General features: G+C 42.4%; 1 protein-coding gene across 3 annotated transcripts; it reads left to right on the top strand.

The window, feature by feature from the left end:
- Window positions 1–74: 74 nt before the first annotated feature.
- On the top strand, window positions 75–26583 carry ADAT1 (adenosine deaminase tRNA specific 1). 3 transcript variants are annotated; one of them, XM_068150649.1, is made up of 10 exons: window positions 75–157; window positions 592–783; window positions 1432–1500; window positions 2626–2680; window positions 3730–3860; window positions 5889–6507; window positions 7967–8112; window positions 10445–10544; window positions 12558–12644; window positions 20644–26583. In XM_068150649.1, the coding sequence occupies exons 2-10, from the start codon at window positions 615–617 to the stop codon at window positions 20774–20776; spliced, it is 1509 nt and encodes a 502-aa protein (XP_068006750.1). In that variant the 5' UTR covers window positions 75–157; window positions 592–614; the 3' UTR covers window positions 20777–26583. The 3 variants fall into 3 exon arrangements, with proteins under 3 accessions (XP_068006750.1, XP_068006751.1, XP_068006752.1); XM_068150650.1 differs by lacking the exon at window positions 12558–12644; XM_068150651.1 differs by lacking the exons at window positions 12558–12644; window positions 20644–26583 and adding an exon at window positions 11351–11485.
- The last annotated feature ends 240 nt before the right edge of the window (window positions 26584–26823 follow it).

Genomic DNA, 26823 nt, shown 5'->3' with positions numbered 1-26823 from the left:
CTGGCTCCTCCCTCCTCCCCGGTCTGGCGCTCCCGGCGGGCTCCGCGCGCGGGGAAGCGGCTGCGCGGGGCGGGCCTGGAGAGCGCGGCCTCGGGCAGCGCGGCCGGCGGAGCCGGCGCGGAGCCTCCGTGGAACCGCCGTACTATTGCTCTGCAGGGTATGGTCTTGTTCCCTGAGTGCTGCACCGGTTCGCTCGGGCGCTGGAACTCCGCGCTCCCCGGTCGGTGGGGCAGAGCGGGGTCCTGGAGGCACCGGAACGAGTGGTGCCGTCCCTCCCGCGATGTGAAGCTGGGACCACATGGGGGCGGCGGTGTTGGTGCACGCCGCTGCAGAGCAGGAACCTTGGGAGTACAGCCGCTCCACCTGCTGCTGGACTCTCAGGGTTCTCTCATTGCTTTTTATTTCTAGCGATTTGAAAAAGTTTCTTAATTCGTATGGTGCATTTCTTGTACCAAATCCTGAAAGGGGTGATGCGATTAGCCCTTGGGCATTGGAATCTGCTGCAGGGAGGTGTCGAGCAGAAGAAAGTAGTAGGGTTTGAAGAGATGGGGTTTGTTGATGAGTATTGTAATGGAATTAAATTCCGTTTAGAGCCTGCACTTGCATCGGGAGCCATGTGGTCAGCTGATGAAATTGCTGAGCTGTGTTACCTGCATTATAGGACCAGACTTCCTAAACAGGGGAAACCAGATCCAAAGAGGGAATGGACTTCACTGGCAGCTGTTGTCAAAGTGGAGTCTGCAACTCAAAGAGAGGTTCTTGCTAGTCCAGGGAATTTGCAGGGTAAGACTAAATTGATGACTTGTGTGGACTGAGTGGGAAGGGGAAGAGGAGATGGCAGTCCTTGATGCTTTTCTGTTTTTCCAAGACACATTAAAAAAACCCCAAATGACATTGCTGCTTGTCCTGTTTCTGTCTTCACCTAAATTCTTTGCTCTTTATTACTGTAAAAGCTTTTACAGCTTCTGTCTGAATAGAGATATTTTAGTGAAATACCATTTTGCTCAGACTGCAGCTAATGTAAACTTCGGCAAAAGTGTGTTCACAGCTACTGTTTGAAAGAAGCCTAGAAAGGTCTCCATTTACTCTCCCTTGGCAGATGCATTATTACAGTGGGTGTTTGTGTTAGTTCCTTGTCATCTTTTCCCTTACTGGCACTGTTGTCATGCAGTTTGTATCCCATACTTCTTTCTTCTGTGTTTGGGGAATCCTGTGCTAGTGTGTTCAGCATATCAATCCTGTGTTAGTACTCCTGCTATGGAATGTAAGATTTTTTTCCTAGCATTAATGCTTCTGCTGATATGTTGAGTTCTCCAGCTAATGCCATTTCCTTTCTGGAATGTCACATGCCCTGCCTCCTTGTACCTTTCCTTCTGCATGAGAGCAATGTTCCTGGTGACAAGTTTGTTCAGTTAATGTTTCTTTTCTCAGTAACAAAGGAAGTTGTTGCTATGGGAACTGGAACAAAATGTATTGGCCAAAACAAAATGAGAAAAACTGGTAAGTATGGTGTAAAATCTGTGAACAGACTACCTATGCTACCTTTGTTCTTGTTGCTGTCATAGAATCAATGAAAATATCCAAGGCACTGAGCTCAGGCTTGTGGATGAAAGCCAGAAGTGTAAGGGAGAACTCACCTCAAAGAGAGGGCAACAGGCAGCCAGGATGGCTGCCCTTAAAGTATGCTTCACTTGCTGCCTTGAAAATGAATAAACTTCCTTGTATGTGGAAATTATAGTTTAGTTTCTGAGTCTGCATATTTAAAGACTTCATAACTAAAAGCAAAACAAAACATAAGCAAAATAAGTGTGTTCAGTCACCTGTTACACTCTGATTTTATAGTAGTGTGTGGCAAAAGATACCACTGCTGAGTAAGGGTAGGGGTGAAACCAGGTGATCTGTCAGAAAAAAATTAAGCTTCTAGAAAGAGGACTCCTATAATCTGGCCTTTTATTTGTGAAATAAAAGCTGACCTACACATCCTGTTCCTTTAGATACTGCAATAGGAAAGCACTGCAGGAAGTTTGAGGGTGGTAAACATGAGAGTTATTTACAAAGAAAAGTAATTTAAATTGTAGGACATAGTACAAGAAGAAACTTCAATGAAAAACTTGACAAACACTTGAAACTTTCTGGATGTTATACTTAATCCTAGAATATCAAGATTTACTATTCAAGACAAACATCAGGATGGTTTTTGAAGGAATAAGATAATCACAGAATGTTAGGGGTTAGAAGGGGCCTTGAGAGATCATCCAGTCCAACCCCCCCTGCCAGAGCAGGATCACCTATACCGGATCACACAGGAATGCATCCAGGCAGGTTTTGAATATCTCCAGAGAGGGAGATAGGAAGCTACTGTTTATTCAAGTCAAAATATTTCAGGTATTAGAAGAATTACAATTAGGTGTTTAAACAAGTCTGACTTGTCATGGAATGAAGACTTGTCCTTTTAAGTAGGCTGACCTCCTTTTGTAGTGATTGGAAGTTTAAATATTTTGCGATGAGCTAACATGTCAAACTTGCAAATGCTAACAAATCTGGAGAACTGTTGTCTCTCAAATTGCTTTGTTCATCTCCTTTCCAGTAATGGTGCATATTGTTCTTGTTTGGCTGTTGCTTTAGGAGACGTTCTGAATGACAGTCATGCTGAAATTGTGGCCAAGAGGAGCTTCCAAAGGTAAGGTGTGAAATCCACATGCTGCTATCCCCTGCCTCTTGATGGTTTTTTTTGTGATAGAAATGGTTTTGACCTATAGTTGAAATAGCCAGCTTCAGAGAGGAGAGTAGGTAACGCTTTTCCCCCCCCACCTCTTTGTTAGCAGTTTAACCTAATTTTTACACTTCCAGGTGTTAGGCCCTTTCACAAGATTTTTTTTTCTCCATTCTTGTAGAGAGCCTATGAAAAAGTAGGATCTGATTTCATATACTGTCAATGCTAGTCTGATGGTTAGCTGACAAGGGTAGCCTTTTTGTGGTTTCCAACATACCAGTCCTCTTGTTCACATTGGATAAGCTGGTTCAAGGAACTAAGCCAGGAGAATAGTAGTGGTACTGAAATGAGTACATCTCTTACAGTTCAATGCCACCAAACTCTCTGTACAACTACCTGAAGGGAGGTGGTAGCCAGGAGGAGGTTGGTCTCTTTTCCTAGGCAGCCAGCACCAGAACAAGAGGACACAGTCTCAGTCTGTGCCAGGGGAAGTTTAGGCTTGAGGTGAGGAGAAAGTTCTTCACAGAGAGAGTTGTTGGCCATTGGAATGTCCTGCCCCGGGAGGTGGTGGAGTCACTGTCCCTGGAGGTGTTCAACAAAAGGATTGGAAGTGGCACTTGAAGCTGTGGTTTAGTTAGTCATGAGGTGTTGGGTGACAGGTTGGACTTGATGATCTTTAAGGTCTTTTCCAACCTTACTGATTCTGTGATTCTGTAAACCAACTCACAGAATCAGATGAGCTGCAGTGCTGGTAAAAATAAAGACTGGGAGGGGGAGACCTTAGGTATATGACTTCAGGAGGCAGCTAACTTCACTGAATTGAACCCTTTGTGGTCTGTTTTTAAGGTGCCAATAACGTGTTTGTGTTTCTGGAGTCAGTTGGATCTGATTTACTTGTAGAAGCCTAACTGACTTTCCCCTTAGATATTTCATCAGGAAAGACTAGTGGGCATATAATTTTTGTTGTTTTCCCACGCATCAAAAATGTGAATGTTTCATGAGAACTTTCTTAACAGGTATCTTCTCCACCACATGTGGCTGGCAACTTCCCATCAGCAAGGCAGCATCTTTATTCCAGGAACGGAAACTGGGAAATGGAAACTCAACCCAAACATCATATTTGTTTTCTTCTGCAGTCACACCCCATGTGAGTATGCAGGAGTGAATCAGTTTTATGGCTCACCTAGCACAATTTTTTTCTGTCCCTTGCCTTTCTTTGGTCTGGAGTGAGTGAGGCAGTAACTCAGTGTTATCAGTATGCCCCTTAAGATGTACTTGACTGATCCTTCACAGATAAATTTGATGTTCTATCTCACTGGATGTGATTCATGAGAATTCAATAAATCCCAAGTGCAGAATGTTAGGGGTTGGAAGGGACCTCGAAAGATGATCTAGTCCAAACCCCCTGCTGGAGCAGGATCACCTAGACTAAATCACACAGGAATGCATCCGGGTGGGTTTTGAACGTCTCCAGAAAAGGAGACTCTACAACCTCTCTGGGCAGCCTGTTCTAATGTTTCATTACCCTCACAGTAAAAAAAAGTTTTTCCTTATGTTCATGTGGAACCTCCTATGCTCCAGCTTGCATCCATTCCCCCTTGTCTTATCATTGGACATCTCTGAGAAGAGCCTGGCTCCGTCCTCTTGACACGTGCCCTTCACATATTTGTTACCCTTAATGAGGTCATGTACTGCTTGTCATAGTGTGGAATATGTCACCATCTCTTAAAAACATAATGGCTACTGTTTTTTTTTTCCAGAAACTGAGCAGGGCTCCTGTCATATGCTGGGTGCTTTGAACATTGTCTCTTTGCATTCAAATTTCAAGGGAAGACATTGGCATTTACCACAATGGCAAAAAACCCCCAAACCCTACCCACCACACACAGAACTCCCAAGTTACCAAACAAAAGCCAACAAAAAAAAAATCAAAACAGGGAAAAAAACCCAACCAACCACAAAACAAAAAACAAGCTTCCTCTACAAACAGCCAAAAAAAAGCCACTCTCCCCAACTTTTTGTGGGATGGAATTCAACTTTTGGTTTTGTCATGGAAAATGCAGGGATGTGACCTCTTGGTGTATCAGCTTACTGTTTGCCTCAATGTTACTACACTCTCACTGGTGTGATCTTCAACTGCTAGCCTGTAGCCACAGAAAGAGGTCTAAGCACTCTCAAAATCTGCCTGCTCAGCACTTCAGTAGCAAATGAGCTGCTCAACATTTTAATGATTTTGATAGCACTGATGGAATATGCTGTGATGGTTTTCTCTGTTAGTGCAGTATGAGAATAGAACCTACATGGAGAAGAGGAGGCTCAGGGGTGACCTCGTTGCCCTCTGCAACTACCTGAAGGGTGGTTGTAGCCAGGAAGAGGTTGGCCTCTTCTCCCAGGCAACCAGCACCAGAACAAGGGGACACAGTCTCAAGCTGCGCCAGGGGAGGTTTAGACTCGAGGTGAGGAGAAAGTTCTTCACCGAGCGAGTCATTCATCATTGGAACGGGTTGCCCAGGGAGGTGGTTGAGTCATCGACCCTGGAGGCGTTCAAGGGGAGATTGGACGTGGCACTTGGTGCCATGGTCTAGTCATGGGGTCTGTGTTGATAGGTTGGACTCGATGATCCTCGAGGTCCTTTCCAACCTAAGTGATACTGTGATACTATGATCAAGTTCTGTAGCAAGGATAATTTCTTGACTGCCTTTTTCTTACATGCTGGTCAGGCTTTGTTTGCTTTGAAATGAGCTTCAGAATTTTGGTTTTGAGCTTGTTTAGTGATACAGATCAACATTTCCATCCTGATTTGACAGGTTATGCTTTAATTGCTCTTTTGAGGTTTGTATTGATTAGTTAGATTAAACTGGTTTTATTATGAATCATCTACTTCCCTTGTCTGTCGAATGACTTTGATACTTTTTGCTTTATAACTTTGGGTTTAAATTTTGCCTTTTAAAAAATTATTTCTTGGGTAGAATGCAAAACTTGAGATTAAACTTACATTGGTTCAAATTTCAGTGAAGTCTGATTCATCATTGTAGTATCATAGTTCTCATAATTAAATTTTCATGACTGTGCATCTATGAAAGCTAGTAGTGGTTGTAATACCTCTGGTGTGATGTATTCTAATAATGAGAGATGCAATTTTCAGCCAGTTTTGATGTTCTTTCTTTTGTTGTAGGTGGAGATGCATCTATTATTCCAATTACTGAGACAGAGAAGCAGCTTTCCAAGACAGTGGCTGGAGATGATTTAGCTGAACAATCAGCAGAGTGTAGAAGTAACCATGATCATTTAGGTCCAGGAGATAAAAGGAAATCAGAGAAAATGCCAAGTAATCATATGGTCAAGAGAATGAAAACTGATGATGATGGTTATTTTCCTGTCATGCCTGAAGACCTGGCAATTCAGCAAGTGTCTGTGAAACAAGAAGATGACAGTAATCCAAAGAGTTGTGAGTGTTCTGCAGAGGTGCCAGCAGCTAATAAAGACACTGACTTAGGGAGAGAGGAGGTAGTAGATGTTCATAGAACTGGAGCAAAATGCGTGCCTGGAGAGCTAGGTGATGCCAAAACACCTGGGCTCGGGTATCACTGTGTGGGATTACTACGAGTGAAGCCAGGTCGTGGTGACAGGACGTGCTCCATGTCCTGCAGTGATAAACTGGCTCGCTGGAATGTCTTGGGATGTCAGGGAGCTCTTCTGATGCACTTCCTGCAGTATCCAGTGTATCTGTCAGCAATTGTGGTGGGGAAGTGTCCATACAGCCAAGAAGCTATGCAGAGAGCAATTATTGAGAGGTAAGCGCTCTTTTGGAAGTCAGGAGTGTGGAGACAATCAATTATGGAAGACAGTGTCACATAAATATCAGGACTTTGCACCAAAGTAATTTGCAGGAAAGGTGAATTTCTGCAAATACTTGTTTTCAGAAAATAGCCCTGTATAGTATGGAAAAAGATGACTACTGCTAACAAATCAAACTTGAAGATTCACAAAATATTTTCCATTAGATTCAGGACCCCCTTGATTGTCCCTTCCCAGAGCAGTGAGAAGCTGTTACCCACCTAAGATTTTTCTAGAAGCCTTCCAGCAGAAAAAGCAGCTAGAAGGACAGAAATTCAGCACAGTGAAGATTTTTAGCCTAGTGAAGTTGAACTTGCCCTCTTCATGATTTTGTTTCCTCAAATAATCAAGAAAAGTTTTAATTTATTCAGTTATCCATACTCCACAAAGTCATTCTGAATAGCTGTAAGTTCCATTTTATACAATGGAACTTGGTTGGTGAAGAAAAGCAGCTTTTATTTCTTGCAGGGTCATTTCTAAAATTAAGTTAAAAAGTCACCAAATCCATCTGTCCTAAAGGTGAAATGACTTCTGTTAGTTATTGATCAATCATGGCAGTTGGAAGAAGTTCTTGAAGACTGGAGGAAAGCAGATGTTACTCCATTCTTGAAGGGCAAAAATAAGGACTTGGGTAGCTATAGGCTGTTCAGCCTCCTCGAGCCTTGGGAAGTAGGTTCTAGAAACCATTTACAGGCATGTTATAATCAGAAGTAGTCAAAATGGACTCACCAAGAGGAAGTCATACTTGACCAACTTGAAAAACCTATATGATAAAAACTTCTGGCCTTGTAGGTGAGGGAACAGCAGCAGATATTGTCTACCTAGACTCCAGTAAAGCTTTTTGTAAGACCCTTACAGAGAACCTATTAAGTACAGGCTGGATGAGCAGACAGTGATGTGGACTGAAAAGTAGCTGAACAGCTGAGTCCAGAGGGTGGTGATCAGAGGCTGGAGCACCTTGCCTATGGAGACAGACTGAGAGAGTTGGGCATATTCAGTCTGGAGAGGAGAAGGCTCTGAGGAGACCTTACTGTGGCCTTCTGGCTTCTTAAGGAGGCCTACAAGAAAGCTTTTTAGGGTGTCAGGTAGTGATAGGACTAGGGGTAATGGAGCAAAACTGGAAGTGGGTAGATTCAGATTAGATGTTAGAAAGTTCTTCACCATGAGGGTGGTGCAACACTAGAACAGGTTGCCTGGGGAGTTGGTGGAAGCCCCATCCCTGAAGGTTTTTAGGGCCAGGCTGGATGGGGCTCTGAGCAGCCTGATCTAGTGTGAAGTGTCCCTGCCCATAGCAGGGGTGTTGGAACCGGATGATCCTTTAGGTTCCTTCCACCCCTGACAATCCTATAATAAATTTCACTAAATCTGTTTGGGATCAGACTCAATACCACTTGCACTTCTCTGTGCTTACGTTAGGTGTCAGCACATCTCACTTTTACCGGATGGTTTCCTTGCTCAGGAGGTGAAGATGCTGCAATCGAATCTTCAGTTTGAGCATAGCCGTCAGGCAATCCAGGGGGTTCAAGCTAACAGCAAAACAAAACTTGTTCCTTGTAGTGCAGGTGAGTTAAGCTGGGCTGGTTGCATAATTGTATGTAAAAGTCCAAATAGAAATTAGGTGGTTTTGTTGGTTTCCTAAAATTGAACATCATTCATTACCATTCATTATCATCATAGAGGCAAAGTGTGACTTTTAGCAGGAAATTAATTGTTAATAATTAATATTACTTGGTTCAGCTTCAATTTCCGTGTAGGGAGTATTCAGTCTGAATAAACACTTGGCTGATACTATAAAGAATTTATACTCTAAACCAAAACAGAAAATGACCAGCAAAAGCAAAAGTTTTGAGGGCAATAAGAAAACAAAAATATCAAAAGGCTTCTTGTTTCAGTTAGTTTTGCATTCTCCTTGGTAATGAGCAGAACACTCTTGCCATGCTGTGTTATGCTTGTAATTGTTCCAGAAATCTGTGAGTGTAGAAAGAATACAGAGCAGTATAGTGTAAGGGTTTAATTGACAGAGATTTTGGACATTGCATTTTTTGTCACAGTGGTGAATGAACATGCAAGTCACGTTGTGATTCAGCAACATTTGGGGAAAAAAAAACAGTGGAGCTGCTGCTGTATGTGTATGATTAAGCAGTTTCTTTAAACTTGGACATGCCTACCTTCTATTTGTGTAATTTTCTGTCTTAACTGGAGCTAGAAGTTACTCTGTTACAAAGAGCTGATGATAAAGTAGAATGGAAACAAGGGGTTCCTTAATGGAATTCATTACATTGGGCTTACTTACAGGTGCTAGGAAGGAAAATACTTTGATACTGCGAGAGAGAGAACAAAGTCCATCATTGAAAAATGGTCTCAATTCCCTTAACAAAGAAGATCTGAAGCTTACTGTGACCAAGTTCCTCTGTGTGCCTGTCGTTCTGTACAGTTGCTCAGGTCATTCTGTTAAATCAAGATGGATGATGACTTATCACACTTTGCATCTATGAATTATGCTGAGCTGATATTTTTCCTTGAAGGAGTTGAAATCAGAATGAACTCTGGATTCAGGATTGGTTTACATTGAGTGTTGAAATATGCTCAATAGGAACATTTCAGCTGGTATTTTTAAAAAGAAAAATGTGTCTTGTTTAATATTTTTACACTTGATAACTATGAAGAAATGAAAGAATGATAACACTTTCATTTTAAGTGCATTTTTATCTGCTTGTCCTCTGGCCAGGTGGTTTTAAATACTGCACACCTGGAGGGTTTAATGTTTAATACCAGTTGTGTGTGATTAATGTTCTAAGGTATTGCACAGGATTTTCGTGGAGTAAATACAGCGTTGTACCTGTCACAATACAAATGCAATTTATACTTCAGAGTACAGCAGCTGCATCATACAGCTGGATCATAACACAAGTGTAATTAACATAACCAGTCTCCATAATATGCTTTATCCTGTGTGGTCTTTGAGCATCTTGAGCAGCATGATGGTGTCATGAAGGAGGGAAGCTCTGAAAATTGTTTTTAGAGTTAATGCATGTGCAGCTGGTGTGCCTGTTAGGAACACAGAGAAATGGAACAACTCGGAGAACAAAAATTGTCTCAAGGCTGTAGAAGTTAAAGGAACTATTATTAGGCTATGGAAGGACAGATTAGGCCTATCAGTCAGTTGTGATTTCATTAGCATGCTACTGACGCTTTGCTAGTTAGTTATAAATCTTTGAAATATGATGTGCAGAGCTTCAGCATTAAGAAGTTTACAGTCTAAGATGGTAATAAGGTTACCATAATGGGGGTAAAGGATAAGGTTGGTGGCATTTCTTACCTCTCCTAACAAATTATTTTTATTTGATTACTAGCTAATAACATTTTTCAACTGAAGTCTTACAGGTATTTGATGTGTATCAATTGTCAAGCACAGAGAGATAGAGTATACCATAAAATAATAGCATACAATAAGTGAGGAAAGCATAGAGTGACTGGTGCAGGTAATGTGGGGGAGTATTTCACAGCCTGATAGGAAAAGAAGCTGGTTGACTTGGAAATTTCTTCCATGTTGGTCTGGATAGGGTGCACAGCAAAAAGTAGAATCTCCCTAAAAATTGGAGAGTTAATAAGCTGGAGATCAAATATTTAGAAGCATGGGTTCTTGTAGGATGGGATTTAAGATGAAAGCTCTGTGTGTATGCATATACTTTGTTTATTTATTTAATTATTTGAACATAATATACCTGTTCTTTTAGGTCCTGGAATCCTGACTATAAAAAACCATGGCTCTCTTTCTAGTCTAAATTTTGGGATGCAGCATGTTACCATGTGAAGACATAGACTGAAAGGAACTGTTAAGTTCTGCCTTTGTGGTGGGAGCATCTCCCTTGTTCATAATCATTTTTTCTACAGCTATCAGTTGGAGTGCAGTTCCTGAGCAACCTCTGGATGTCACCTCAGATGGCTTCCGGCAGGGAACAACAAAGAAGAGGATTGGGAGCCTTCAGAGCAGGTGTGGAAATGCTGTGATATCTGGATGAAGACATCTTGCTCATTAGCACACATGCTTCTGTCAGCTCATGTGATGTGCAGTGGATTATCTCAGCCGAGAGAAATCTAAGAGTGGGAGAAAAATGGGAAAGGTAGGGAGAAGAGGAAAGGGAAGAGCAATTGTGTAAGGGAGAGAAGAGTAGTAGTGACAAAAGTTGAGGGTTAAAAAGCGTATCTTATTTCTTTGTCACTGTTGATTAAAGAAAGCATGGTAGTTAGTGAGGGGCTGTGATCAGTTTGAATTAGGACATTTATTGGTGAAGTTTGCAGAATTTTTGCTTTGTGCTTTCAGGTTGATGGGCTGTGAAGGAAATGTGTGTTGCAAGTCCTCTTTTTACACTTTCTTTCTGTAAGATGTGGGGTGTGACCTTGGCTGTAGGATTGTTAAAAGTATTGCTTTGAAATGTGCCTTAGAGTTTCAAAACGTGCTTGTAAACATCTGCAGGGAAATTTCTAGTTCTGTTTCACAGTTTGCTCACTTAAGGGGAGGTGAGCCCAACTATCATTGGTCTGTGGAAGTTCAGCTTCACAGCTGAGCTCATGTTTTGGTTGTTGACTGCTTGTACTACCAGTTTGTCAACAGTCACATTGCTCATTTTTCCCATCTTTTTGGGGGGAGAAAGAAGATAATCCTGACAGTATTATAAAATGATTAGTAGAGCTTGGACAGTTCTTGTGGGGAATTCATTCACATGCTGGTCAGTTGCACATTCTGAGCTTCTTGAATTTAAGCCTGACTTGGCTGAAGCTTATCCTGGTATACCTTAGGATTTCCAAATTTTCCATGGAAAGAGGAGAACCAGGAACTTGGTGATTTGTGTCCAGTACTGATGTCTGGGGTATCATTAGCACAGATAACCGAGGTGAGTTAGTGTCTTTAGAGACAGTCTTTATCTGCCTTATGTGTATTGGTTTTCAGTATGTGATGAGTAACATATTCCAGAAAGATCAGACAAAGCAATCAGCCTGTTTTTTCTCAGTAGGCTTAAATTTGTTGGGTAGCATTCGTGTATCAGCTCTAAAACTTCAGAGCTGTTTGCTAGCTGCCAGCATGCACAAAACTGTAGGAACTTCGTGTTGAGAGCTGCTCTCTTTTTCTCACATATGCTCAAAATTGACTAAAACATTCAAAAGGTATTAGAGAGGGCCTACAAGACACTGGCATTGCAAAGGTCTCCTTTCCTTAGGAAATGAGGATTAGAAGTGATCTCAAGAAGTAAACTGTTTACACTTTCATGATAAATAGTCACAAAAGGAACTTCTATCATAAAAATAGGGAATTTGCAGCCTTTTTGAGGGGGATGTGTTTAGTAATAAACAAGACCTGTGTTTATACCATGTTTTTATTCCCTTAAGACATCTCAGGATGATTGGTGGGGGGGGCTGTTTGAGGTTTTCCCCCACCTCAATTGCTAGATAACACTAAATATCAAGGAAACTGATTTTTAAAGGCATAGCCTAAAACTACCACAATAAGGGCCTAAAGCTGACAGAGATGCATGTGGTATCTTCAAAAGGTTTTTGAGACGTTGTTTCCCTTTATTTCTCGATGAGCCTATTAGCATTCAACGGGGCTGCGGCCGCCACTGCGTGCGTCACCATTGTGAAAAGGACAGCATTGTTCCAGATACTTCTGCTGGTTCTTTTATTTGTCCTGAATAGTACAAAGTTTGCCAGTTTGAACAAACCTTGGAGGCCTTCTCTGCTTGTTTGATTGGTTCTGAGACTAGTCCTTCTGGCTAAACCTGCTGTAGTTTGAGCTGATGATGGTGCAATCTCACAGAGATAATAATGTGGGGGTATTAAAGCGTTCTCTCTGCAAACTGACGGTGCTGGCTGGGATAACGGGGACAATGCTGCTCCTTATCAATGGAACGTGTTAAAGAAAGGGCAGGTGGGCAGCTCAGATGAGGTAGGAAAAGTTAAATTGAGAAGAACTTTGTACATTCTTTTATTTTAAGTTTTCCTCTATCAGATCCAAGATCTGTAAAGTGGAGCTCTTTCACACGTTCCAAAAGCTGGTGGCAAGTGTTTCACAAGAGGATCTACCAGACACTCTCCGGTAAAGTCATTTTCATTATGTTTAGAAGAGTGCATTTATCTTAATGGAACTCAAGAATCTCATGAATGTCACTTTAGATAACTTCATGGCTAAAATTTGACACTTGAGAACTATGGCATGTGTTTGATGGGTTAGGAAGACTCTCTTTTTGTCTTTTTTTAATCATCTCCTTGGTGAAACAGCTGTCACATCTCGTGTTGTTGAGAGGAGAAATTGCAGGTGGTTGGTTTGCTTGGAGTTAAGGTAACAGTTTTGGACAGCTGATCTCATTTGAAGGCTTACTGCTTCTCAAAAGAGTAAACTCTCTTCCTGATCATGGAGCCTTACCCTTCTATTGTAATAGATCTGGACACCTCTGTAAGGTTCTTCAAATTGCTGCCTTGGCAGAAAACTGTTTTCTTTTTATTCCCCCCCCACCCCGAGTTATACTGAACTTGTCTGAAAGTGCAGTGGGCAGATGCAGAAGGAGAAGTGAAGAGAGAAATTGGAGAAGAAAGTATTATCTTTTTTGAAAATGAGTCATTTGATTAGCTGCCTGCAGCACTGTGCCTTTGGTGGTGTTCAAACTGTCATGGAGTTACTGATACCTGGTTGGTGATTATTAATTCTATCAAATGCCACTTCTCAGATTCACAAGAAGGAAGAGTTTGAGGTAAACAAAAAGTTTACATCTTTTTTTTAATCTAAATGTATGGTAGAGTCAGACCCAGTAAGACAAGATAGTGTGCAGGGCTATTTCTGCAGTGCATATATTACATAGGTGGAGACTTTATGGAAAAGAGTAGAAAGAAGCTTCTGTCAAAAGAAAGTATACATGGAGGTTTCTTCTACATTGTTAGAAACAGGTTTGGTTTATCAGGCTGGAGTTTCTTGCAGTAATCTTCCAATCCAGCATTGCATTGCATGCATTAAGTATTTGGTGGTATTCCAGCCTGAACAGCTACCACAGAGCAGGGCGTAGCTTTGTATATGCAGAAACTTCTGCCTCACTTGGGCTTAGAGAAGGTTCAAAATCCATTGTCTTGGGAGGTTTATGCTGTTTTAGATATGATTTCAGCGGTGCTGGGATGCAGTTATACCAGCTGTTGTAGCTGATGATGAGGGTGGCCCTGCAACAGTCTCTGCTGCTACTGGCTACAGATTCCTGTTTTCTCCCTTCTATCAGTAGCGCTTCTCCAACCTTAGGGTGACCAAATTCAACTAGCTAATGTGGCAGAAATTATTTTCTTGCCTTCTCTGTTTTCTGTTGGACTGATGAGTTAAGCTAAGAAAGATAGTCAAACCTGTGCAAAGGAAGTAGGAGGTCTGTGTGGCTGGAAGCTGGGGAGATAGGCCATTCCTGTCTTTCATGGTACTAAGACATTAGATGAGATAAACTTAGCCAAAATCAGCACACTCTGGATCTTTAATTATCAGCTCTTGTCTGTAGCAGCATCTTACAAATATTTTAAAGTTCTGATGTTGTCTGAAAAACAGATTATTTCACCCAGTATGCCACAGCCAGTATACACACAGAGCTCAGCAATGTTGCATCAGTTTGGATGCTAAGGAGTCGCCCTCAAAGCTAGCACACCTCCCCAGAAATTCCCCATGTGCTATATACAATTACATATCACCAAAGTACCTGATTTGCTTTACAGCTTCTTAAATTAAAACAACAATATGTACAAATTTGATAGCACATGCTCTGAGAGGGGTGGTCTTGCACTAAGGGGCTTCTCAGCACAAGGGTGGGTTTCAGTATTATGATGATATATGAGTGAAAGTAAAGTTCACTTATTAGGAACATAAGTTGCAACAGTTTTACACCTCCATGGTTTGGTGATAAATGTTTCTTCTGATGACAATCTCTTGTTTCTTTAGGTTCTGATGTACTTGGTGTCTTCTTACAGCCTTTTGTTTTACTTGGATGGGACCTTCCAGCACAGGCTAGGCATCCTCAGTCTGTCAGCAGTTCTTTAAGTTCCCAGCAAGTTAAGCTTGCCCTGATGAGTGCAGTATATTTAACCCTAACTTAACATCACTGTAACCTCAGCATTTAGTCAAACAGTTTCACTTGGATAGCAATGTCAACATGAGCCATGCCACTGCTGAAATGTTTTAAACTGATTCTGTAGGTAACAATACACCTTAATTCCTTAATTAATCTTTAAATGTGAAATTACTAGCCTCTCTTGGGTGGGAGTTTGTCCTTGCTTGTTTAGCTGTTACAATTTCTTCAGAATGGAGTGTGAGCCAGTGCACTGTTGGGTAGGTGACTCATTGTGTTGATCATGTGCTGCTTACATAAAGACACTTTACCTCAGGGCCTTTCTAGACTCCAGTGGCTTTGTAATTTCCGTTTGACTTTTTTGTCCTTAACCATTTTTCTGCCTGGGCTTCTCCTGACGAAATCCAGCTGATCAGCAGATGTGGCATCATGTTTAGACTGTGTTTATAAACTGTACTTATACACTAGAGGTGCTAGCTCTCCAGTCAGCTTGTCCAAATGCTTTTCTTTTGGAGTCTTTGTTTTTCCTGCTCTTCACTTAAAAGGCTAAATGAGTAAATATCTTGCACTGCTGTTCACGTTTTCTTCCCTTTCCATAGAATAGTCTGATGTATTTTCTTCCTTTTCCCTCCTTTCCTCCTTGTAATCAAAATCTGAGATAAGAAATCCCAAATCTTAGATTGCTTCCTCTCAAACTCCTGTGTATTTAACTGCTATCCAAGTTTGTATTTTCTTTCCACTCAAATGTATCTGGATATCTCCTCCCACAAATACTGTGTTACACTGTCACTCAATTTCCTTTTCCATCTTTGCCTCTAAGTTCCTGCCCCGGCTCTTCTAGATCACTCTCTGGTGTTTTGGCTCCCATCTTTTCTGCTCCATCAAGGGAATCCTATTCTGTAGTCCTTTCAGATATCCTGAGCAACTTGTCTCGGTAGTTGTAGTGTATCTTAGCGCAAGGATCATTCTTTACTTAACCCTTCCTTCATCTACTCTTGTCCACTGTCAAAACTAAGGCACTGGGGCAGTTAAAACTTTATATGGAACTGGTATACTGATCCTGATGTTCTTCTGTTTTCTTTCCTGTGTGTAAAACCACTTCTGCTTTTTGTGCCTTCCATTCCCTTTAATTCTTGACTGGAATTATTGTGCAGATTGAAGAGCCTTTCATGTAGCCTTTTTTGCCCCATCAAAACACCCATCATAATTATCTCAAGACGTATTTTATTTTTTGTTTAATGACTCTATTGAGCTTCTATGTATTTTCTTCATGATTCTTTTTTTCCCCCCACACACATCTTAAATGTTGTTGGAAAAAGCCACAAAGCTAATTTTGCAGTTTTCAATGATGTTCTGAGAATCCTGTCTCCTAAGCTGGAGAGGGTAATGCAGTAACAATGTTCCAAATGCTGCATAATTTTACATGATTGTTAAAACTTCTTACTTCATTCTATATCTTTGTAACAGTTGGTGTCAGTTACAAAGGTTGCCTGCAATGACTGCCTTTTACTTGAAGCACTAAAAAAGTTATTAATCATGTCAGGCCAAGTAGAGCTTTCTGGGCCACTGTCATTATGGATTTAGAGCAGGTTTTTAAGTATTGAAGATCTGTGAGCTTTTGCCCTCTTAGATGTGACTCATTCATTTTGGTCTAAGAGTAATGCTTTGGCTGATGCCTTGTGCTTAGGTCAGTATTCTTCATGTGCAGTATGTCTGCAATTTCAAAAGCACATTATGGATTGGATGTAAATGTTTGAAACTGGACATGAGGAGAAACTATTGCAGTAGTGTGGTGCTTTTCTTTGCAGGCTGCTTTGCTTGTGGGCCCATTTATGCTTAGCTTTCTTTGTGGCTAAGCACATGAATGTTTTTTAGCATAATACTGACTTGTGTCACTATTTTTCCAACAGTGTGATACCTTGCAGAATGAAATCTGTGGATCACCTCTCATGTCTTTGGCATGCAGCCATCGGAATCATTCTTACCTCTTGCACAGTAGCATAGGGAAGGGATTGAAATAGTAAAGGGAAACAAAAGGAATGTAGTCAGGCAAACCTGGACAGGCTGGAGATTTTATGATCGTACTGGGTTTTGCCAGAGGGAGCAAACTAGCATTCCCCTCTGCCCAAAAAAGTCACAGGTTCTTCGTTACAAATTCTCAGAGCCTTAATGGCTCAACCAAAGCTGAAACAGAGTCAAATCATGTGAGGTTTTTAGGCAGATATAATGTACTTAAAATTTGAAAACGTTTTTCCTGTATATATGTTGAAAATTTCTTAGAATCTTAATGCATAATTTGCTCATGAATTAAATCTGTTTGATTTTTGTTAACTATTTGAGGCAACTGTTTTAATCACAGAATCATAGAGTGGTAGGGGTTGGAAGGGACCTCTGGATATAATCTAGCCCAACCTCTCAGCTAATACAGGCATGCCTAGATCAAGTTGCACAGGAACATGTCCAGGTGGGTTTTGATAGGCTCTGGAGAAGGAGACTCTACAACCTCTCTGGGTAGCTTTTTATAGTGCTCTGGCAGCCTCAAACTAAAGGAAGCTTTTCCTTACGTTTAAGTGACACCTCCTGTGTTCTAGGTGGTACACATTGCTCCTTGTCCTGTCACTGGGTGGCACTGAAAAGAGCCCAGCCTCATTCTCTTGACCTCCAGTTTTGTATCATCAGGCAACTTGCTGAGAGTGCATTCTGTCTAGGTCATTGGTGAAGATACTGGACCCAATTCTGACCCCTGTGGAACATCACTATCTCCAGCTAGTCCATTTGCTGTTGATGACAACCCTCTGTGCTCTGTCATTCAGCCAGTTCTCAATCCACCTCACTGTCCACTCGTCTAACCCACATTTCCTAAGCTTTACCTATGCAGATGTTACGAGATACAGTGCCTAAAGTCTTGCTGAAGTGAACGTCTACCGCTCTCCCCTCATCACACCATCACAGAAGGCTATCAAATTGGACAAGGGTGATTTCCTCTCTTTTGAATCCATGCTGGCTACTCACGATAATCTTCTTTTCTTCCACACACTTAAGAGATGACTTCCAGAATGATTTGTTCCAACAACCTTCTGGGGATGGAGGTGAGGCTGACTGGCCTGTAGTTTCCTGGGGCTTCCTTCTTGCCCTATTTGAAGACTGAAGTGATATTAGCTTTCTTCCAGTCCTTAAGTACCTCCCCTGTTCTCCATGACCTTCCAAAACCTTATCTAGCTCACTCGGCGCTTGTGGTTGCATGCCGTCAGGACCCATGGATTTGTGGCTGTCCAGCTTGTCTCTATCCCAGTCTGTCTTGACTAAAGGAGAGCCTTCCTTCACCCAGACTTTCTCTCTTACCTCCAGGGACTATGATTCCCTCACCTTCTCTGTAGCCTCTTTCACCAGGGCACCCACTTCACTCAGCAGTGGGCTCACATTTTGCCTGCTATTCCTTATCCTACTGATGTACTTGAAAAAGCCCTTTTTATTATCATTCACATCCCTTTCCAGATTTAATTCAAGAGGGCCTTAGCTTTCTCTTTCATCTGTTGTTAAATCCTGTAGTGATGTTGTCTGCATGGAGAATGAGACCCCAGGAGACTGTGGTCACATGTGCTCTTCTGGCTGCTACAGAGGGGTGAAACTACTGAGCTGCTCCTTACTGTCTATCCTGCTTTTGTGGTAGCTATGTTTTACCCTTCTTATGTGCTGCAACAGTTTCCAGACAAGGATCTGTGGAATAATCTATGTTAGAAAAATCCCATGTGTGCCTCAGTTCAGTTGAATCAGACTACCGGATATGAGCTGAAGAGGCCCTGGTTTGCCAGCAGATTCAGGAAAAAGAGCAACTTCTAGCAAGGAATAAATAAAGAACAGCTGGGCATTGGAGCCTTTCTCTTGGGTTAGGGGCAGGGAATATAATAATTTTTTAAAATGCATCTATCTGTCTTTATCTGGATCTATATTTATATGTCATGTTGCCTACAATCTTCCCTTCATAACTTGAGTGTATAAATTTTACATGCCACATGTGGCTGACAGGCTGTTTGGCAAAAGAAGATGGAAGAGGTTAAGAAAGGAATGCAAGGAAAGGAAAAGAAGTCTTGATGGAATTGTCTTGGAAGCACTTGTGTTCAGACATTCTAGACCTGAATTTCCCTATTTTCAAAATTTATGGGATAATGCACCCTGCAGTGACCAACCATTCTGCTGTGATTGTGGGGAGCAGGTGCTACATGAGGAAGGGGATGAGGGCACCAAAGCTGCTTGGAAAATTTTTGCTTTAGGGAGAAGATAAAAAAAAATTTCTGCCTTGTCCCCTTCCCTTCCAGCCAGCAATCATACCCATTCTTCTAGCAAAACAAGGCCACCCTTTCCAAAGCATCTACCTAGTCACCTTTTCTGCTTTGCTTCAGCACTTTTTGCTGTCATGGAAGTTTTCTGTAACCTATTGTCACAGTCCAACACTGACATGTTTGTTGTTAAAGAGTGTGTGGAGGAGTTGTTTTGCCTTTTTTTTTTTTTTTAAAGACTACTGAGTGCATTAACACAGCACTTAGAGGATGGCCAAGGGATCAGGCTCAGCCAACATGGATTTAGGAAGGGCAGGTCCTGCCTGACCAACCTGATCTCCTTCTACGAGCAGGTGACCCGCCTGGTGGATGTGGGGAGGCCTGTGGATGTAGTTTACCTGGACTTCAGCAAGGCCTTTGACACCGTCCCCCATAGCAAACTGCTGGCCAAGCTGTCAGCCCATGGCTTGGACAGCAGCATTCTGAGCTGGGTTAGGAACTGGCTGGATGGCCGAACCCAGAGAGTGGTGGTGAATGGTGTCACATCCAGCTGGCGGCCAGTCAGTAGTGGAGTCCCCCAGGGATCAGTGCTGGGCCCCATCCTCTTTAACATCTTTATTGATGATCTGGATGAGGGCATTGAGTCTATCATCAGTAAATTTGCTGATGACACCAAGCTGGGGACAGGAGTTGATCTGCTAGAGGGTAGAGAGGCTTTGCAGAGAGACCTTGACAGGCTGGACAGATAGGCAGAGTCCAATGGCATGAGATTTAACACATCCAAGTGCCGGGTTCTGCACATTGGCCACAACAACCCCATGCAGTGCTACAGGCTGGGGTCAGAGTGGCTGGAGAGCAGCCAGGCAGAGAGGGACCTTGGGGTGCTGGTTGATGGTAGGATGAACATGAGCCTGCAGTGTGCCCAGGTGGCCAGGAGGGCCAATGGCATCCTGGCCTGCATTAAGAACAGTGTGGCCAGCAGGAGCAGGGAGGTCATTCTGCCCCTGTACACTGCACTGGTTAGGCCACACCTCGAGTACTGTGTCCAGTTCTGGGCTCCTCAGTTTAGGAAGGAGGTTGACTTGCTGGAACGAGTCCAGAGAAGGGCAACGAAGTTAGTGAGGGGCTTGGAACACAAGCTCTATGAGGAGAGACTGAGGGAGCTGGGGCTGCTTAGCCTGGAGAGGAGGAGACTCAGGGGTGACCTTATTGCTCTCTACAACTACCTGAAGGGGGGTTGTAAACAGGCAGAGGTTGGTCTCTTCTCCCAGGCAGCCAGCACCAGAACAAGAGGACACAGTCTCAGGCTGCGCCAGGGGAAGTTCAGGCTGGAGGTCAGGAGGAGGTTTTACACAGAGAGAGTGATTGCCCATTGGAATGGACTGCCCGGGGAGGTGCTGCAGTCGCCGTCACTGGAGGTGTTCAGGAGGAGACTTGACAGGGTGCTTGGTTACATGGGTTAGTTGATTAGGTGGTGTTGGGTGATAGGTTGGACGCGATGATCTTGAAGGTCTCTTCCAACCTGGTTTATTCTGTTCTATTTTACTAACAATGTCTGGACACAAGAGCTTAGGGGCATGGCCCTCTCCAAGTCTTCTTTAGAAGCACAAGAAAACTTTATATTGTAGCATGAAAGAGCTCATAGGGGGCTAGCATGTTTTTAGATGGTTTATTGCTCTTCATTTTGTGATGTTGCATCCAATAGGATAATAGAAATTTTTTTTCCTATCAGGATGAAGACTCTAGAAACATACTGGGACTACAAGGAAGCTGCATTGAATTACCAGGAAGCCTGGAAAGTGCTGCGTAGCCAAGCCCTGGTGGGTTGGATCAAGAACACCAAGGAATATCTGCAGTTCACATGAGAATACATGCAAAGGTGTAAATCCAGCAATGAACCCTGGTGCACAGCAGAGACACCTCTGCAGTTCAAGAGCTAGGAAAAGGTGTCCTCTAGTTCATGTGCTGTAGGGAGACAGAAGTGAAAAGGAAAGCAATTTAGGGAAATCTTTGTTTTGGTTGAGTTGGATCCCTTTTTTATTGAAACACAGAAAAAGATCATTGCAGACAAAGTTCAGAGCTGCATGAAACAATATGCCTCCAAAAGAAGGGAAGAAGTGACGTGCTGTCCTGTTCTCTGAGGATATGATCTATCAGCCACAGTCCATTGCAACAGAAGTAATGTCAACTGAAACTGAGGCTGTTCAATGGAAGGAAGGCTGGTATTGTAAAATTTTATTACAGTTTTCTTCTTTTACTCTTCATTCTGTTATAGTTGGTTTTGTGTTGCTGGGACAACCCTAACTCTTGGCTGTCCTCCACCAAAGCTTGGTAGAATTTTCCATGTCCTTTGGCCCCATTGCTTCTAACTGGAAATACTAGTTCTGTTAGAGTCTTCCATCTGGGAATCCTTCACATAATCGTCCATTTACTAAATAGAGTCAGAGCAGAAGAGTTCTGGGGAGAACCACTTATGAGGTCCTGTGCATCTCTCTTAATATCAGGACTTTGCCAGATAATCCCTTCATCTGCTTTGCTTCTGTGGGCAGAAAAGAAACCTTCTAAGTTACCTGGTCCAGACCTGTCAGTCCTGGGCAATTTCAGGCAAACATTTACCAGCTTTTCAGTGTTTCAGGCACTGTCCATCCCCCTACCTCTTCAGGGTTAATTAAAAGCAGGGGTGCTGTAGCCAGTTATGTCACTGTTTCCTGGCAAGTGTTCATTAATAGCTTGGCAGAGGTGGAGGTGCTTTGGGGGGTGCTGGCAGTCTTTGGCAGTCTTTGCTTTTATGCTTTTTTGCCAAATGACATCTGCATGGCAGAACAGTCAACATTTCAAGCTGGGGGAAGCAGCAGGTTATCCTCCTTAAACTTCTTGTTCCAATTTTTGCCTTCTGTGAGCTAGTCCAAGACTGCGGTGTGTGTGCTGCCAAGCACACTCCCTTTTTGTACCTTTTTTGTTGTAAACTACAGTTCATAAAATATTTGCACAAGGCAGGATGAATAAGTGGGTAATTCAGAATGTAATGACTTGAATGAGTAATGTCTTGATTTTCTGTTCATACTGAATCTTCTGTATCTTACTATAGGTTTGTATTTGAAAAATGGGCACAGCAGTTCTCCAAACAGCCTTTACAGTAACCTGCTGAGCTACATGTGGGACTAAGCAGTTTGTATCACATTAAAGTCTGAGAATTCATTGCCTCAAATCCTCTCACTTCACACTTGAGTTGACTTGTCAAATAAGAACAGTTCTCTCTCTTGTTGAAGAAATATCAAAGAACATGATTCTTGTGTGTGTAAGCCTGTCCTCTCAAATCCAGCACTAACATGCAGAAAGACCAGTTGTATTGGTGGGGGGAGAGTCATTGTATGTGTTTGTAGGGTACAGGGCATTATGCAGAATGGTGAATTGCATTAGTCATCAGTGCCTGAAAAACGGCCAGGTGCTATTGCAGATGGGTTACACAGTGAACTGCTGAGAGGAAATGGTAGCCAGTAATGGAGGAGATAGTATTCCAAAGGCAGAGTCCTGTGGTATACTTAGAAATAACTAGCAAATTTCCAGGCTCCTGAAATCTACCTTGTCTTTCCCTGAAATCTTGCAGGAACTATACCTTAACATACCTATTTTCCCTTTGTTAATTAATGAGGTCTGTAGTGAACCTGTTGACCAGACTGGAATGTTCCCATTTCCTATCCAGCTGCAATATTAAAATGGGTTACATAAGGCTAGTTGTTCTCTGGTCTTGGCATGAGACTAGTTCTCAGAGAAGCAGTTATATGGTGTAAATTCTTTTAACTCCTTCCTAAAATTTAAGCCTGGCTGTTAGAAATTGTTCTTTGTAAGATTTCACAGTGCATTTGTAAAATACTTTTGAGCTGTAGGCTGCTGCCTTCTGCTATTTGTCAAGTTTACAAGTGCTTTTAGAGGTGCTGAACACTGATATTAACCTCACTGTATGGATAGGTGAAGGATATATTTAAGCCTAGAGTGAGTCAATGAATATGCAAGGGTAGGGAAAGAGTAGCATTTAAAAGGCTGAGGGGCTAAGCCTGCAGGATCTTACACTCACTGGATGGACTGAAAGTATTTGCTGTATCTGTTTAATCCCAAGATGTCGGGAAATGCTGTGGGTAGTACCAAGAAATGGCTCTAAAAATCCTAAGGGAAAAATACAGAAAGAAGAGATAACACAATCTCTTGCTCTTAGAAGAAGTAGCAAACCAAACTTCCATAACTGTGAGCAGAGCTTTGGAAGAATTGCTCATGGAGGGTATCAGCTGGCGTTTTCCAAGCTTGCAGGTAGCACTGAAAAAGAGATAGGCAAGGCATAGGAAGGACAATGGAACACAGAGACTGTGCCACAGGGAAGTGGAGTTTTGTGTGTGTGAAGTAGGGGGAATGGAGTGCCCACAGTTTGTGGTTGATTAGGACAACCAAACAATTGGTAATGAGTGGCAGAACATGAGGCCATGATGCTCAATGCAGGTGTAAAATGCACTGCAGAGCCTATTTGTGTTGCTCAGACAGGTTCTTGACTTTCCCAAACTAGTATGGGGACCAGTGGTCCCTATTTACCAGAACAAAGCAACTGTAGTTCCTATATTGGGTGGGATGTCTTTAACAGCTTACCTATTGGAGAAATCCTTCTGTTTCCAGGTGCTGGAGTGAAGTTGGGAGCTGAATGTAGCTGAGGGCTCTAAGCAGTTCTCTCAAAGTGTGACCATGCCAAAAATCTGATAATGTCGTTGTTAAGAGGGTTTCAACAGTGGTTTTCAGGTGGATGCAAGGTAATTTTTGAGGAAAGATCATCTGAATTCATCTAGGACTAGCTTGCTGAGGGAGATGACATTTGAAGTTAGGCTGTGTAGAAGTTGCTGTAGGAATAGTGAGTTACTCCTTATTTTTCTGTTCAGTCTATAAATTTAGATGCCTTTCCAGTCCTGAAGGGTTAACAGAAAGTGAAGATCATACAGGCCCCAAATGCTTTTAATAACTGGACTGCTGACAATAGTACTATTGTATTACTTAGAGATGCATTTCACCTGTGCATTTCAAAAGGAAATCTCTTGATGTTTTATTGCCATCTTAAGTGCCTCTGCAGATGAAAAGTACATCAACTGCTGTAGAAGGTTTTTCCTTGTATTCTCTGGAATTACTTGTGTACCTGGGCTCCCAATAATTACAGAGGCATGAAAGGGAGTAGTGTGGTTTTTGGTTTTTTTTTCTTTTAGAGGCTGATGAAGGGTATTTCAAATGTCACCTTGATCATAACATTGGGCAAAAAACTTCATCTTCCCTTGGTTTGTTCAGATATATTTCCATGTTAGCATGTGGTTATTAGCTTTATCTAGCAGTTTTAAGTTACCTTTCTCTCTTGGTAACAGCTAGGAAAAAATTACTACTTGATAGCCACAGACAATCTGTGAAGTTTCAGCTTAAAGAAAACACAACATTTTTCCAGTAATAAAGCATGACTGAAAAAAAAAAAATCACAGATGAAACCACATTCCTTTATTCTGAGTCAAAAATTCTGCTACGTGTAAATATTTACATAAATTCGTGGAAAGAGGCAGGGTGGAAGGAAGGAATTCAGGATGGAAGCCCTGACGGAATGTTTGCTACAGCAGTGCTCTATACGTTGCTGTGCTGTTCTGAATGAAAGGCTTACTGAAATCAGCAGCACATTTTTAGATGCAGTAAGCACATGCAGCACTGTTCCTGTTGACAAGCCTCCTCAATAGTGTCAGCGTTTCACAGGCTTCTCTCTCCTCAGTTTGGAGTCCTTCTGCCAGTACCTGTGAATGACTAGAGCCAATATAATTCTAGGCATACAATGACTTCATGGAGTATAATTTATTATGATTTAAGCTTAGAAAGTATCCATTTCAACTGTTCAGTTTAAAAAAGAAATATTCTGAACTGTGTAGCATGAAAACAAAGTCAAACTTCTATTAGGAATCTAAACTATAACTAGTATTTCCTTGATGGTTTATGAAAGTCACAGTGATGCTATTTTTCCAACCCAGTCTTATTTTTTAACACCAAAGTGTGAACTCCAGTACTGAGCAGCTAGGTCAGTTAGGTGGTTTCACTTCCCACCCCCCATCATTCAGAGCCACAAGTGTGCCTCTGCCTGTAGGCAGAGGTAGCTCTGTAACCATGGTAAGCCCATTTGGAGAGAAGTTGAGAGCCTCATAAATAACAGCTTTTGGTTTTGTGACAAAGCCTCTCACTGTGCTGTGTATGTGCTTTGGCAATAGTGCTCATAAACTGGAGGAACTGATCTTCAATTCTTTATCCTACATGCAGCCTTTCAAACTCTGCCTCAGCTGAGTAGACTCAGAGGACAGTTTGAATGGGAAGAGACTTTTAAAGGCCATGTAGTTCAACCTCCCCTGCAGTGACCAGGGACATCATCAACTAGAGCAGGTTGCTTGGAGCCCCAAACAACCTGACCTTGAGTGTTTCCAGGGATGGGGGCATCTACCACATCTCTAAGCAACCTGAGCCAGTGTTTCACCACTCTATGTGAAAAACAAACCAACCAACCAATAAGTCTGTCCTCATCTTTAAATCCCTATGAGAAGGTCTTCCTGGAGCCTCCTCTTCTCCAGCTTGGCCTCACAGCAGAGGCATTTCAGCCCTTGGATCATTTTTGCAGCCTCCTCCAGACCTGATCCAAGAAGTCCGTGTCTTTCCTGTGCTGAGGACTTCAGATCTGGGTGCATTACCTCAGGTAGGGTCTCACAAGACTGGAGGAAGAGAATCCCCTCCCTTAGGCTGCTGGCCACGCTTCTTTTAACGCAGCCCAGGATACACTTGGCTTTCTGGGCTGTGAGCACACATTATCAGTTTGTGTCCAATTTTTCATCCACCAGTAGACCCAAGTCCCCTGGAAGATGGCTCTCCATCTGTTGTTTCCCCAGCCTGTGCTGATACTGTGGGCTTCCCTGATCCAGGTGCAGGACCTTGTACTTGGCCTTGTTGAACCTCATGAGATTCACATGGGCCGCCTTCTTGAGCTTGTCTAGGTGCCTCTCAAAGGCATCCTATCCCTCAGGTGTGTCAGTCACACCACTCAGCTGTTCTTTCACACACTTGGTTCTCTAATGTGCTTACAACATCTACAGAATGCTGACTTGTAAAGGATGTGCAGATTTATAGAAGTGCCAGGAACACACTACTGCTATTTTATTTTTTTTCAAAGAGCTGCTTGTGCAATTGTTTTAATTTGATTTTTCCTTAATTATTTTTCTCTGCAATAATTCACGTACAAATTATACCTTCCACTCCTCCAGCTTTCTGGTCTCCTGGGTGCCCTTTCCTTACATGCTATGGCTTTGTCACCTGGGCCCTGCTTTCCAAAGCCCACGGTGCTTCTCGCTTGACAGCCAGTGGCAGGCATTACTCTTCTGATGAGATCTAGTAGCTCTGAAACTCTTGGGTTTGGAACCTACAGATAGATCTTTGTTTCTTCCTTGTACCATCATTCAGATGCTAAAGGTTCAGAAGCTGTACAGTGTGTAGTAAGTAATATAAGCAGCTGTGTAGTCATAGAAATCATAGAACTGTTTCTGCTGGGAAGATCCTCTAAGATTGTAGAGTCCAACTGTAAACCTACGACCACCAGTCTCAAAGAGCCATGTACAGTTCTTGAACATCTCCAGGGATGGTGACTCAAACACCTCCCTGGGCAACCTGGCCCCACTCTTTCAGTACAGAAATTTTTCTTAATATCCAACCTAAACCTCCCCTGGCACAATTTGAGGCCATTTCCTCTTGTTCTGTTGCCTGATACTAGGGAGAAGGGAACAACCCTCACCTCATTACAACCTCCTTTAAAGTAGTTATAGGGAGCAATGAGGTCTCCCCTCAGCCTCCTCTTCTCCATACTACACAATTCTAG

The sequence above is a fragment of the Melanerpes formicivorus genome, unplaced genomic scaffold (genome assembly GCF_026170545.1).
Source record: "Melanerpes formicivorus ecotype bairdi unplaced genomic scaffold, bMelFor1.0.p_v2 SCAF_20, whole genome shotgun sequence".
NCBI lineage: Eukaryota > Metazoa > Chordata > Aves > Piciformes > Picidae > Melanerpes > Melanerpes formicivorus.
The sequence above is the reverse complement of the archived record's forward strand: the minus strand, read 5'-3'. Positions and strand labels throughout refer to the sequence as shown.